The sequence below is a fragment of the Labeo rohita genome, chromosome 8 (assembly GCF_022985175.1).
Source record: "Labeo rohita strain BAU-BD-2019 chromosome 8, IGBB_LRoh.1.0, whole genome shotgun sequence".
NCBI classification, from domain to species: Eukaryota; Metazoa; Chordata; class Actinopteri; order Cypriniformes; family Cyprinidae; genus Labeo; species Labeo rohita.
The window spans coordinates 14,654,054-14,670,269 of NC_066876.1; the positions used below are offsets into that span (position 1 = coordinate 14,654,054).

The following is a 16,216-nucleotide window of genomic DNA, read 5'->3' on the forward strand; positions in this document are numbered from 1 at the left end:
TGATAAAGTAAATTTCATATAGACCTACCATTCAGGCTCTGTGTTTAACACACAAGCCTATTATTGTAAAACAGAAGACCATTAGGTGTCCATTTATACAAGTTCAAAATGAGGGTGCATCTTGTTTCAAATTACATGAAATTTGCTCTCTTTATGGGATATTACAGTTTTGTAGTTCAAAAACATGCCTTAGATTCATCATGTTGCTCCATTTAGTTATTTTATCTAACAGCTGCATTTAAGGATAAGTCCACTTCCAGAACAAAAACTGACAGATAATGTACTCACCCCTTGTCATCCAAGATGTTCATGTCTTTCTTTCTTCAGCTGTGAAGAAATTATGTTTTTTGAGGGAAACATTTCAGGATTTTTCTCCATATAATGGACTTTTTATGGTGCCCCGATTTTGAACTTCCAAAATGCAGTTTAAATGCAGCTTCAAACGATCCCAAATGTGGTTGTAAATGATCCCAGCTGAGGAAGAAGGATCTTATCTAGCGAAACGATTGGTTATTTTCATAAAAATAATACAATTTATATACTTTTTAGTGTCAGACGCTCGTCTTGATTCATGAGAGTTAGGGTATGTCGAAAAATTCTCATGTCATGTTCTCCCTCAACCTTAAACTCATCTTATATCACTGTTTTACCTTTTTTGTTAAGGGTGTTTGATCTCATGTTCACTTTGCAAAGACTGGGTTGGTACTTCTGCAGCGATGTAGGATGATTTTGAAATGATTTTTGAAGTTGAGGGAGAAAATACGAAAATAGTTTTCCGACATACCCTAACTGTCTTGAGCCAGAATACACAGAGTTCAGGCAGAGCAAGACAAGATGAGCATTTGAGATTAAAAAGTATTTTAATTGTTTTTTTTTTTTTTTTAATGAAAATAGCCGATTGTTTCGCTAGATAAGTCCCTTCTTTCTTGGCTGGGATCGTTTACAATCTCATTTGGGATCGTTTGAAGCCGCGTTTAAACTGCATTTTGGAAGTTTAAAATCGGGGCGCCATATCAGTCCATTATATGGAGAAAAATGCTGAAATGTTTTCCTCAAAAAACATAATTTCTTTACGGCTGAAGAAAAAAAGACAAGAACATCTTGGAAGACAAGGGGGTGAGTAAATTATCTGTACATTTTTGTTCTTGAAGTGGATTCTCCTTTAGATAAATGAATACACTGCACTATTGATGGGTTATTCTCCATTTTTTCTTAGCCACATTTCTTTTTCAACTTCAGTTTTTGCCACATTTAATTTTTTTTAGGCCTCTGCTGCAGTGGCTTTAAGCAAGGGTCAGTAAAATGCATAGTAAACAGTAATTAGACATATAGAACTGTTACTTTACAACAGTGGATCTTAAAATCAGAAATATACTCCTTGAGTCCCTGCATCCTCGTTCTATGCATCCAGAAACACACATCCTGACACATTATAATGACCTGACCAATTCATCAGTTCACACACTTACTGTAAATGCACAACACTTTCTTTATACCCATTTCTGAAAATACACTTATAAATATCTGCTTACGAAGGTCAGTATGCAGTGGGAATGAATATGATTTTTATTTAAATGGCATTTCATTTTGGCAGAGCTTAAATGTCTTGGAATGTTAATGGAAGTGGCTGTTCAAGGTCTGCAATTACACTTGCCATTTCAGTCTTTTTAATGTCATCGCAAACAACACATTTCTTATATTTTGAGAGGGAAAACGGGAAAGATTCAGTTTTGCTGCTTGATCTCATTCTTAAAAGGCTCATTTGACTGATTTTCTCACCCTTTTTTAAGCCTGTAAATTAGAGGAAAGATGATTGATGATTGATGATAATCATGATTGATGATTTCCTGTATTTTTCATGAATCTGTCTATGTATAAAGTTTTATCAACTAGTGTGTGCTGCACATTTTGAGTCATTGTTGTTAAGAATGGTTGCTTTTTGTCATCACAGCAATTACATAACATATAGTCATAAATTATATATACGTCCATGTAGTTTTAAATGCATTTTCTAAAACCTCTAAATCTAAACGCTTATTCTGCAGAGATAACCAGCTAGTGTTGCATCGTGGGACTCATTTCATTAACTTACTGGCTTTTCTTCTCTTAGGTCAGTTTCTGGGCAGTGAGGGAGATACTGACAGCTCAAACATTGAAAATCCGAGCAGAAATATTGGGGCACTTCATCAAAATTGCCAAGGTGAGACATTCTTTGGTTTTCACTGGTCTTCAGCCAGTGCAGCTTGGTTTCTTTATTTATTGTTTGTTATTTTTTTCTTTGTCTGTGTTGCCATGGCAGCAGATATATAACTGACCTTATAACTTTCATCAAATTCGGTCATTTATTAATATTTGTATTCACATTTGAATTGCATTTGGAATTCTAGTAATTGCCCTTGGCACTGGCATTACCGTAACCGATGGTGTTTTATTAGAAATTCAAGCAAGACAGGTTTTCATGGGCACTTTCAAGAATTTTCCTTTAGCAATGGGCAATTTTAATGACGTCTTGATGGTTTGCAGCTTTCTGTTTAAAGTCAGTGAGGACGAGCAGAGACATTGTGCAGGAGTGGTGAGTGTTTATGGCATAAAATGAGGATGAGAACATCATAAAAATGAATTCATCTGACTGTGATTCATCTAAGACTCAGTTTAAACGGTCTGCGGTATGTCATTCTTTCTTCTGCCTCCATTTGTGATTAAACATTTAAATCACAAACAAGTGCCCTTCTATTGTCAAAAATGACATCATTATTACTCCAGTACCAAACACTAAATGCGTGTTTTCTCATTTCAACATAATTGCTATTCTCATTAACTTCTCTTGAATCATTTCCTGCATTTCATTTGACTTTCCATCCATCTTGTAATTGCTTTTAAAATGTAATTTAATACAGATACATTGTATTGAGAGTAGATGTAGCTATCCTTCCATGTAAACACACTGTAAAAAAAAAATTGTTGATTCAACTTAAAATAATTTGTTACCCGGCTTCCTTAAAATTTTAAGTTCAGTCAACTCAAAAAAGTTTATTCAACTTGAAATGTTAAGTTGTACTAAATGACAGCTTAGATGTTTGAGTTCATTCAACTTAAAATTTTAAGGCAGCTGGGTAACAAGCCCAGCTTTTAAGTTTAGTCAACTCAAGTTGACTAAACTTATTTGAGTGGACTGAACTTAAAATTTTAAGTCTGCAGGGTAGCAAATTATTTTAAGTTGACTTAACAAATTTTTTTTGTTTGTTTTTTTTACAGTGCAGTCTGCAAAGTTGTTAATCAAAAAGTGCATAATAAACAAAGTTATTGTCTCTCTAAAGAAAGAGTCGACTCAGAATCCCCTTAACGAGAATCTTCTGCCTGTTATCGATCTATGTCACTGGGTAACACTTTAGCATAATCCTGCCTGAAAAATACGAACAGTCTGCCCTGCCCACAAACACTTCTGCTAGTTAGTAGTTTACGTCATGTCAAGAAGACGCGGTGTTCTGTGCTGTTAAAGTGAGTTTGTTTTGTTTTTACTGCCAAAAGGTGATGATGTGAAGAATCAGTGGTTCAAAATTTTTTCTCACAATACTACAGCAATACAATTCAAACTTTTTGTTGTGCCGTCATTTTACCGAGGACTGCTTCTCTAATTTTGGCTTTTATCTTTGTTGGCTTCTAATCTTCTTTATTTGGATTAACAAGCCACAACCTGTAATTACGATTGATACTTTATGTGTACATTTTCAGTTGAGTGCTCTAAATAGCAAGTTCTTTGTGCTAATATGTGATATCCGTCTTACTGAAATAGTTCTGATAATTGCTTTGAACCCTCTATTTCCTAAGAATGTGTTGATTAATTAGACTGTCGTTGTTCTAATTACTTAGTGTAATAATAAAGAATGTAACTTAGACATATTTTGCTTTACAAACTGTTGTTTCATCAGTTAGTCATGTTAGCACTCAGCTAACATATCCACTGTTATTGTTTTGTTAATTGTTTCAGTTTAGCAGCTAAACTTTAGCTGTGGGCACAGTTCACTTGCATAAGTGTTCAAATGTTTTTATGTCATTATTTTAAGAAAGGATTGGAGCACTATATTATTTTTTTGGTCTGTGCTTTGTCAATGGGTTGCCAGGTTTTCACAACAAAACCTGCCCAATTGCTGCTCAAAATTAGCTCTTAACTAGTTTCGAGGGGGGTCCTCTGTTAAAAAACCCGTTCCAATGTGTAAAATACACTTTTTTTTTTTTTTTTCGGGGTTCCCCTGGTATTTCAGGGGCTAAATATGATGTTATTGCTGTTGCTTCAACCCGCGGACATCAAAAACAACTCGCTAACTTGCTTGAGTACTCATCTCTGTACCAATCACAACAGGTCTGGCCAACTGACCAATCAGAGCAGAGTAGGCTAATGGAACGGAGGTGTTTACAGACATTACGCTCAGAACCAGTGTTGCCAAGTCTGCGGTTTTCCCACAGAATTGGGCTACTTTAACACTGTTGCCGCGGGTTGTTTTTGATGTCCGCATGTTGAACGACTCCAATAATGTTGTATTTAGCCCCTGAAATGCAAATTTCCCAGTGGAACCCTGACAAAAAAAACTTGTATTTTATCCCCCAGAACATGATTTTTAATGGTGGACCCCCTTCGAAACGCAATTGGGCTAGTTATGAGTAGAAATTGGGTGGGTTTTGTTGTGAAAACCTGGCAACCCTGCTCAGAACTGATTGAACAAATAATTTCGAAATCATTGAGAAATGGCTTGAGAAAATTACAGTGTTTTCTGACCTTAGATGCATTTAAACCTATTGTAGGCGACTCCAACACAATTATTAGAAGGGCTCATTAAAATACCGTATGGCCTGCTCTTTAAAAAGGATTTTAGAAATTTTGTTATATTTCCAGTCCACTTCAGTGACAGTAATATGAAATTTATTACTTCTGAGTTTTATGCTTTGATTTCTTATGTGATTAAAATTAAGATTTTGTTTGGAAACTCTCATAAAAAATTAGTAGTAATTTTTATCCTTTCTGCTGTATATCTTTATTGCATGTCATTTTTTTAAGCTTACATTTAAAAATAAATATTTCTTTTGAAATGATACTTCAAAAACTTTCCAAACAGTCATGCCATTATTTAGATGCTTATCTTGTTGTTCATGCCACCAGTCACACACACACAGAGACACAGACTGCTGTGAATTCAATCAGCCTGCATGCTCTCCTGAAACTCAATGTACCATGACACAGGAAAACCGGTGAACGACTCCTTATGGTTGAACACTCACCCTGCACTACCTGCCAAACCTGAAAGAACTGTACACCCTGCTACCGGCAGACATGCCCCAGTAAGCCTGAGTGGGCTACGCTAGCGGTTATGCTGATGGATAAAGCAGATCAGCCGGTGACTAAAAAACCAAAACAGCTTTGCTTTTCTTCTATTTTCCATGAAGCTGGTTGACACATAGTAGTTCACAAAGGTCAGTCTCAGTCTGTAGGAAAAGAGAAGAATGACAACAGCATGACTTGACCAGACCGGAAGACACAGTGGAATAAACAAATGAAGGCAGAATATAACTGAACATAAAATAAATCTGTATACATTGACTGTATTACAACTATTAAATGGAAATTAGAAGGCTTTAGTGGATTTAGTGGGTCCTGGTTTTTATTAAGACTACATTTGTGTCTTACATGAGGCATGTAACTGAATTATGTTTATTAAGATTGTATGTCTTCTGTGTGTCTTTATAGAAACTCCTGGAGCTGAATAACCTGCACTCTCTGGTGTCGGTGGTCTCCGCACTTCAGAGCGCACCCATCTTCAGATTGAGCAAGACCTGGGCGGTAAGCTATTTGATTTGATTTGTATTGATTTGATTTGATTTGATTTGATTTGATCTGATTTGATTTAGGGCTGGCGAACAAAATAAAAGTTTATAAATTCTATAAAAATTATAATAAATACATATACTTGTAAATATTTCTTAGATATATACATGAATGTGCTTGTATTTATATTATAACTCAAATTTTTATTTTTATTTGATTAATCGCGATTAATCGTTTGCCAGCCAAATTTTATTTTATTTTATTTTATTTTTTTATTTATTTTGTTTTATTTTACATTTTTATTAAAGACATATGACTTTTATTTAGGACATTTTTATTTTCACATCTATTTAGTCAACAGTTAGGATATACATTTTTTATTATTGTATTTTTCTATATTTATTCTAATTAATAGCACAAGCCATATGTATATACAATCATATCTATGTAAATAGCAATTCTTCAAATCTTAAAAGTAAGTTTTTAAGATCATTATAAATATGGTTTGCATGAATATTCAGTGTTAAATGAAAATACTGTCATTAATCACTCACAGTCATGTCATTCCAAACTTGTAAGACCATTGTTCATCTTCGGAACACAAATGATATTTTTGATGAAATCCGAGAGCTTTCTGACCCTGCATAGACAGCAACACAGCTACCACATTCAAGGCCAAGAAGGGTAACAAGGACATTGTTAAAATAGTCAGTGAGACATCAGTGGTTAATTTTTGGCCAAAATATCCCTTTAAGTAATGGCATCACAAATTATGATGATTATTTCATAAATTCTTAATTTTTAATGTGTCATATATAGAAGACATGAGAAAAAAAACCTCTGCTTTAATATTCTGTTCACTTACAGTGGATTTATTGTGCATAACCACCAAATGCTAGCCGTTTTGCTGCTTTATAATTTAGCTGACAATGCAGTGTTTGTATTTATTTCTCCAGAGAGCCCCAGTGCTCTTGGATTTCCATTGATCTTATTTGCAGAGATGTAGATGAGAAGGCCGTCTGAATGCATGGGGACAGTGAAAGAATGAGTCCATTGGATCCCGTTCTGAACATTTAAGTGGCTTGGAAAATTTTGAAAGAGCTGTTTCTAAGACCTTGCTTAACGTTGCCAAAGCTTTAAATCTATTTATAAGTATTTGCATCACCACAGTTTGAGGTCCAAAACCTCTTGGCCTCTTTTCTCAAGGAAAAAGTAGGAGGGCTAAACTCTATATGCTGTACAGAAAACACTCACAACCAGCACTCAATGAGCACATCTGATTAAGGTGTGTGCGCCAGGATACTTGTAAAAAGCGATATGCATTTTATCGACATTTACACAGGGCTCTACAGTGTGACCATTTCAGTCTATGAAACTATGAAAAAATATTTGAGTGCACCATGTGCGAGTGACCCGATCAGCATATTTGTGTTTGCGCTGAGGGGAGCTTCAAAGGATTCTACATGTTTTTGCAACATTGAGTAAGGACTCAGAGGCATATCTCACAAATCCTTTCATAAACAAAGTGTAGAGAGATTGTAAATAAGAGATTCATTGTGTAGTGTAGAGAGCTTCAGTGATTATAATGGAACTTTGTGAGATCTCAACAAACTAATATGAGTGACCGCTTTTAATGATTTTAAGGGAGTTTGTAAATCAGATACTGATTTTAATGCAACAGTTAAATAAACAAAATGTTAATTTTAAGTGACTTACATAGTCTGACTATAAGACTATTGCCTGATTTTGCTTTATTTCGTCATCAAAAATAGTCCAAAACAAGTCACAACTGTGCAGCTGTGCACCGGTGTTTCGTTTATGAATTAATGTGCATTTTTAAAAGAATCTAGTAGGTCAATGATTCAGTTTCCCATTTATAAAGACAGTCACTTGCTTTATCCCTGAATGAATCAGCCATTCGAATGAATCAAGTGAATGATTCAGTAATAAAATCAGTGACTTGCTGCCATCAACTGGCAGTTTTAGTTTCATTTTTAAGTATCTTTTCAGTTATTTAAATCATTTAACATTTCTGTATTCAAAATTGTATATATAAAATATTAATCTCAACATGAATTTATAAATTTGACTGCACTCATGCCACCTCTGAGCCTCATTAAATATATGAAAATACACCTACAAGCCACTTTTATGTTCTTTTGTGCCACCTCTGTTGTACAAATTAATTATTATTATTATCAGAATTGACAGTAAGTGAGGTGGAAGAGAGAGGGAGGGTAGGATCGGGAAAGGTCTTCGAGTCTGGATTCGAACACGGGACGCCCGGAGCACAGCGGCACTGTTACAGTATAAAGAATTGTGTGAATAGTTCCATGATCATTGATTAATGTATTATTTGTAGTACACTAAGTATTTTTCTGTGTAGTCTGTTTAGTTTTATCCTTAAAGGTGACATATCATGAAAATCTGACTTTTTCCATGTTTTAAGTGCTTCCCAGTGCATCTACCAGTAACTTTGTTTTGGTGAGCCTTTCTCTGCAAGCATGTGAAAAAAACGAGCATGACAGATTTTGCTCCCCACGTGACGTAGTAAGGGAATCTTATTATAATAATCAATTTCTATCCCAGCTGTTTACCTTCACAGACATAACCAGCTGTTTTTGTAACTCCTGTGTGTTTTTAACATAAACTTGTGTGTATTTGACAGTTTAAGTGCAATAAGACATGAAAGAGAACTTAGTTTAGTACCCGCATGCCATGTGACAGCACTTTCTGTGCGTATGCTTCTGATGCGTGCGCTCAGAAAACCATATATCAGAAATTTTAACTAATATGGCTTTAAAACGCATGATTTCAGCATGATAGACATAATCAAAACCATATGTTTTTTGGCAGAGTATCTGAGTTATGAGCTGTGAAGGTACAGTCCTTTTCTGGAAAAAGGGGTGGGGAGCAGCAGCTCGTTTGCGTTTAAAGAGACACGCATGAAACAGCGTGTTTCTGCTTCCACTCAAAATGATATAATAAATGAGCTCTTTTAAAACCATGAACTTGAATAAAAATGTTATGACAGATATGCCATTCCTTTCATATTCTGCCTAAAATCATAGTCCATACTTAAAAGGGTTACTTCCTTTTAAATGTATGGGTTATTTTCATTTGCATGAATGTTACTTTGAGAAGCATGGCCAAAAAATAGATGTGAACAGATCCCAAAAAGCTGAGCGCAGTAGTTTTAAAGGTAGTAAATGACTCTTTGAGAGGCAAATCAGGCAGTTTTCCTGTTAAATCTTTATTTTGTTGAGAGATGTCGGTGGTAGCGAGTTCAGACTCACTGGGGGCCTTAATGATTTGGGATGCAAGCGGCTTCCAGAGTTGACATTCCACACCGAACCACAGCACTTCTGCAAATTGAGAGAAGATGGAAAAAGAGGGAGCATGTTTATAAGTAATTGCGGCGTGGCCGTTTGTCTGATACCACAAGCCCTACTCTCTTGCCATACGTTTAGCTTTGCCACAGGGGAACCTGGACAATGACATTATTTAATGGAACCTTGTGTATCGTATTAAATTAAATAGTGTACTTACATTTAACAACATATTCATTAGTGTAATTCATTGATTCTGTTTATATCACAACACCTGTAAGACATTCGTTCATCTTTGGAACACAAATTAAGATATTTTTGATTGCTTAGACAGCAAGGATTGACTCGGAAAAGAAGAAATTGTTGAATAAATTTGTTATTTTTTTTGTCTTTGCACACAAAAAGTAATCTTGTAGCTTCAGCATTACGGTTGAACTACTGATGTCACATGGACTATTTTAATGATGTCCTTACTACCTTTCTGGACCTTAAACGTGGTAGTACCGTCTTTAATTTGTGTTCTGAAGATGAACGAAGGTCTTACGGGTTTGGAAGGACATGAGGGTGAGTAATTAATGACAGAATTTTAATTTTTGAGTGAACTATCTCTTTAAGTGGTTTCGTTTCCATACGTCCCAGAACCTTGAAGCTTGAATTCGAGGAAATCTGCATGTTTTAATTAAAGTTTGAAGCATTTCATTTGTTGTCCTGTTCATAATGAAAAGGCACTTGCGTGTATTTGCTGACATTTTTTGCCTGACTATAATGACTATAATGGCCTTTCTGTGCAAATGGTTTCTGTTTCACTGCTCATGGCACAGAGTGGATTGAGTAATTCTTTATGTCATTTGTTCCAGCCAGTTTCTGAATCTCTTGGCTTCAAGGCCTTGTTTCCACTTATTTTGAAGATTAACTGCTGATTTCCCAGTGGGCATGCAATGAATTAGGAGCAATACAGCAGTCAGTGGTACACATTTTAGAACAGATTATATATGAAGATGTAGATTGTATATGACTTTATCATTAAATTCAGCAATTTTAGGTTTATTGGCCTGTTCTAGTTTATACATAGATGCTGTCAGTCATAAAGTAAAAATTAAACAATATTACAGTACGCATATAGTAGGGTCCATAAATCACTTTGAAAATCAGTTGTTTTAGTGTAATAATTTTCAGTTGAAATAATCTGTACATCTGGATTTAAATAATAATAATAATAATAATAATAAAGAAAAAATAAAGTTTAAATGCAAGATGTATACTTTTATACATTAAATATAAATACTTTTTTTTTTTATTATTATTTTGCACCCATTGAAACTCAAGGTGCTCTTTGCGTAATCTTAAATCATTTTGGAGAATATGATGAATATGTTGGTTTTTTAATTTACCTTTTCACTTTAAATTGTTACACTAGTAATGCAGTATTTTATTTGTTTCATTTTTTTTATTTTTATCAATTTTTTTATTAATTATTTTCTTTAGTTTTATTTTATTTAGATTTGTTTAATTAATTAATTTTATTTTACTTTATGCAGTTTCTTTTTGTTTTATTTTTTATTTTGGTTTATTATATTTTGCTTTATTTCATTTTATTTTATTGTATTTTTATTTTATTTTGTTTTATATAGGTTCATTTTATTTTTTCATTTTGTTTTATTTTTATTTTATTTCATTTCATTTTATTTTGATTTGTTTTACTTTATTTTTTCATTGTATTGTATTTTATTGTGCATTGTTTTATTTTTAATTTTATTTCTTTTTTAATTTAATTTTGATTTGTTTTGTTTTATTTTGATTTGATTTGTATTTCATTTTATTTAGTTTTATTTTTTCATTTTATTTTATTTTTATTGTATTTCATTTTATATAGATTCTTTTTTTTTTTTTTTTTTACTTTTTTATTTTATTTTGATTTGCTTTATTTTGTTTTTCATTCTATTTTATTTCTTTTTATTTTATTTTATTTTATTTTATTTTATTTTATTTTATTTTATTTTATTTTATTTTATTTTATTTTATTTTATTTTATTTTAGAATTTGGGACTCCACTGTATATGTACGCAGTGTGAAAGTATGAAAACGAGACAAGTGTCCGAAGGAAAGACAAAAGATAAAGGAAAAAGGAGAAAGGAAGTATAAAAAGAGCTAGAGGGCATGTTCACAGAAAGAAGTAAAGCTTTTGGCGGAGAGATGCATGATGAAGTAGAGTGGATTTGTTGACAGTCAAACAGATGGTCTCTTGATTCCAGTGTGTATCTCAGCAGTCTCTCCATGTTACCCACAATTAATGCTTAGCAACTGTCTAATGCAAGTAAAAATTGGCTTTGGCAAATAAATGAAACCAGTTGGCCAGTCATTTAATAAGGAATTGCAACATAGTACACAGTGCTCCTTTTCTCTTGCATGATTCATTCTCCTACTTCTATTTGCTATTAACCGTTCCCCTATTCCGCTCTTGTTTCCATCCTACGTTAACCAAAAAAATGAGAAATGACACATTCAGCTCTTAACATTGCACCTATAGCTAAGAAGCTCATCCCCATCAAATTCAGTCTAAGTGTAAAGATGTTCTGAATAGGTCCCTGCGCTCAGTGCCGCTCCGTCATTACAGCTGCCGATGTATTGAGGCTTTAACTGCTACCTGGAACGGCTACAGAGCACAAGCCTGACCTCCATGAACTGTGCTATAATCAAAGTCAGCCATGTGTTTCTGCACAATAAAACAAAGATGTTAGTGGTTGAAGGAATCCCCTCACTTTTATCGCCCTCACAGGGATTGTTTAGCACTGTGTATGTGTCCACGGGAATGAGTAATGCCACTGTGGCAGCCGCTCAAGTCCCTGTACTCGAGGAAGGAGGCCGGCTGCTGCTGTGGTCGTGGTGGCAGGTGATGGAAGCTTGATAAAGGAGATCAAAAGAGAAAAAGCTTTTGTTTTGACATTTGATTGCTCTAAATCAGGCAGAAAATGACTAGTCTTGGTGCTGAGATGGTACACACAAGCACACATGGAAATCACATTCACTGAAACATGTTGATGAAGTTGGAATTTATCCTGTTCGTCATTTGTAATTGCTTTGTAATTAGTTTTTCCTTAAAATATCATAAGCAGTCTCCTTAGCTTATAGCACTTCTTCAAATCTTTGTCATAATATTGTCTTTTCCACACCAGGCTCTCTGATTGATGGTGTTGGGATCTAACTTCCCTGCCATGGATTATCTCAGCTCCGTTTAAAATCAACTGCAGTTTTTACCACTTCCTTTGTTGAATAAAAAGGGAAAAATCACTTTTCTCTTTCTCTGTTGCAAGTCCAAAGGAGAAAAATCCAAGTCGTGGTTCATTAAATTCTTCTGGTTCATTTTAGGCCAACATCGAAATGATGAACGAGAGCTAGTTTCCTGTCAAGTCAGCTTTTCACTCCCTTACTATTGACTGAGTATAAAGCTGTTGTAACATAAATGTACATCTAAATCTAAGAACCAGGCTCACTGGAGTAACGTGTCTGGTAAATGACTAATATGGTCTAATTACTACAGACTTTCAGATGCATGACATTTAAATCAGGCTCTGTTTACACTAGTGTGTTTTTGTTTCAGGGTTCCCACGGGTTCTTGAAATCCTTGAAAGTTTGGGAATCTGAATTTTTTTTAAGGCCCTGGAAAGTTTTTGAAAATAAGCATACATAGATATAGGTTCTTGGAAATGCTTCAATTTATTTTGTGCAAGATGCGTTCTGGAAAAAATTATGGAGTGAATTTTGTGCCAGTATTCATCAAACAAATCCAGTGTTTTGCAAATAAACACAGTCTGCTTTGCAAACAAAAGCTCGACTTTCAATCAAACACGAAGTGATTTGCAAATACAAAACTCTATCTGAGAGAAAATGCAGAGATATGGACAAATATATGTATTGTGTGTTACAACTGTGAGACTCATTTGCCTTTTTATGAGAAAACTTGGCTTGATTTTCTCACAAATGTGTTCAGGCAGATTTTCTCACAAATGCAATTGAGCATTTTCCATTCCCAAAACCAGCAGATGGCGCTGACGGTCAATTTACGCTAGTCTCCAGAGACCCAAAACACCTGTTTACCTTTTCAGGGAATACAGCAGACCAACATGAATGGGGAACAAGTGAGTTTCTGTCTTACTATGTCTATAATTAACTATTTAGTAGGGATGGGACGATACACCTACCTCCCGATTCGATACGATTCCGATACTTGGGAGCCGATACGATATGTATTGCGATTTTTTTTTTTAAGAATTCTGATTCTACAAGTATTGCGATTCGATATTGTAATGTGTTGTGATTTTGTTTTTTTCTCTCTAGACCATATGGAAAAATGTGAATAGTACACAATATATACACAATAAAAAAAACATTTTAGCATTTTTCCTGTTTTATTTCAGTTTATAACAAACTAAATATTTCAGCATAAACAAACAGCCACTAACTTATACAATGTCTCATTTAGAGTTCGTTGGCTTGCAGATGCTTCTGCTTTCTCAGGTTGCTTGGCGTTTAACCCTGGATGATGTCAAGCAAGATGCGCGCTCATGTTAGTTGTATTACCACAGTAGGTTACCAGTATTCGACAGAGTTTGCACACTGCTTTAGGCATGTCTAGCTGTTCATTCCCTGGTAATTTGTGAAATCCAAAGTGTTTCCACACTTTGGATTTAAAGTGTGATGGTGCCGGCTGTATATCTCTTGCTGTCTTTCCTTCCGCCATTTTCAGTTTTTCGTGTTTGCTAGTAAGAGATGTGACATCATGTAACCGATACAACACATCGCCCTCTGCTGAAATAAAAGACGTAACTTTCGTCCGCCTCGTTTATAAGTAAGTGCTAAAATAAAGCAATGTATTTAATATGAATTAATATCGATTCTGGTGTAAAAAAATCGATTTTAAAATCGTAAATAAAAAAATCGCAATAGTTAGGTGAATCGATTTTTTGTCCCATCCCTACTATTTAGATGTTTTCATAAAACAACCCTATACTACAATGTCAGTGAAATTCACAATAAGAGCTGTAAAGTTGTTAACATGATTGATTAGTACAAAAATCAGTGTCATGGCTAAACATTTAACTATGCAGTCTTTCCCTATAAAAACTGATCCATTCTCCGTACTCCTCATCCTCTGTTGGATCGCAGGATATAGAATATATACATATGTTGATGCACTTGTTCAACATTCAAAACAACGTAGGGGTATAATAACTATCATGAATTGGTTTATTTAAAAGTGGACATTTCAAGCAGCCTGTTTGTTTTATTTATTTTACAAAAGCACATTGTTTTGTTGTTATTATGACTACATGCAAATGAAAGTAGATCCTTTGTAGTTTCTAACGATGGCATGCTCGTATCTGTAGTTTTAGTTTTTTTCGTGGTCATCAGGAAAGCGTGACAAAACACGCTGACATGGTCTTCAACCCCGGTTTTCAACTTAGTATTATATCAGCGTGAATTTGATCCTTCTCCCCAATTCACAGGACAAGAGTGACTCCAGAAGAGAAATATTCATCATTTTGCGTAGCTAAAAAATACATAATTATTTTAGACACAAATGATTGCATAGTGTTACAACATTTAAAACGTTTTAGATATTGTACTAAATAATGTGATTTGTTTTTTTTATTAATAATGAATTACCTCTTGGGTAACATTACCATATCTGATACTAAATTAAATTGTCTAAGCTTTCATTATTGGTACCAATATTGTCGCTCCCCATAATACATTTGCATTTTAGTATTACAATATGTGACGTGATATATTGTTATTGTACCCTTGCGTTGTTTTGAATGTTGAACAATTGTATCAAAATATGTATATATTCTATGTCCCATGATCCAACAGAGGATACAGAGAATGGATCCGTTGTTGTAGGGAAAGACTGCATAGTTAAATGTTTAGCCATGTCTCTACTGATTTTTGACCTAATCAATCATGTTAACAACTTTACAGCACTTACTGCGAATTTCACTGACATTGTAGTACAGGGTCGCTTTGTCAAACCATCTAAATGGTTAATTATAGACATAGTAAGACAGATACTCGCCTGTTCCCCACTCATGTTGGTCTGCTGTGTTCCCTGAAAAGGTGAACAGGTGTTGACAGACAGCGCCATCTGCTGTTTTTTTTTGAAAAAAGGAGTTGCTCAGTTGCATTTGTGAGAAAATCTCCCTGCACGCATTTGTGAGAAAATCTAGCCAAGTTTTCTCATAAAAAGGCAACTGAGTTTCACAGTTGTAACACACAATATATATATTTCTCCATCCCACTGCATTTCCTCTCAAATAGTGTTTTGCATTTGCGAATCACTTTGCGTTTGTTTGTAAGTCATGTTTTTTTGCAAAGCAGATTGTGTTTATTTGCAAAACGCTGGATTTGTTTGATTAATATTGGCACAAAATTCACTCCATAAAAACATTCCCTATTATTTCCTTCCTCATACTAGCTTGCTTGATTTACATTAGTTAGGGTGACCATACGTCCTCTTTTTCCTGGACGTGTCCTCTTTTTGGACCTAAAAAAAATGTGTCCGGCAGGGATTTCTAAATCACCCAAAATGTCCGGGATTTGGCTTTTGCTTTCTACAGTCACCATTCATTGTGTGTGTTTTTGTATTAAAGGTCTAGGCAGGACTGTTTTCTTGATCCTGCTCCCTCTGAATTTAGGGCCATTACCACCTGCTCACGCAATCATTCTAATATTGAACATAATTTTCGCGCATCAGGGAGCTGCTATCGTATACACAGTATTTAAATCTCTTCTGAATGAGCAGCTGTTCACTTTCACTTTCAATTTCATGATCACACGCACTGTATAGCGTAGGGAGCACGTCTTACAAGACCAGATATGAGCACATTATCTGCTGAGCAGCAAATCCTCCAGCATGATTTGTCAGTCATCTATCCTTACTCTTGTCTTGATTCCTGCAGCTTGTGGTGGATGCAGGGTTGCCAAATATGCATTTTTTGCATGGAATTGGGCTGATTTTAAACTGTTGTGAAGGGTTGATTTTCTCCCATGAGTTAAATGTTTGAAATATTGC

At 34.7% G+C, this 16,216-nt stretch overlaps 1 protein-coding gene across 1 annotated transcript in view; it reads left to right on the forward strand.

The window, feature by feature from the left end:
* Positions 1-16,216, forward strand: part of ralgps1 (Ral GEF with PH domain and SH3 binding motif 1) — a 147,933-nt gene that overhangs the window by 31,175 nt on the left and 100,542 nt on the right. The window contains exons 7-8 of the mRNA XM_051117997.1: positions 2,111-2,200; positions 5,741-5,833. Coding sequence (XP_050973954.1) covers positions 2,111-2,200; positions 5,741-5,833 — 183 coding nt within the window. The remainder of the gene's footprint in view (positions 1-2,110; positions 2,201-5,740; positions 5,834-16,216) is intronic.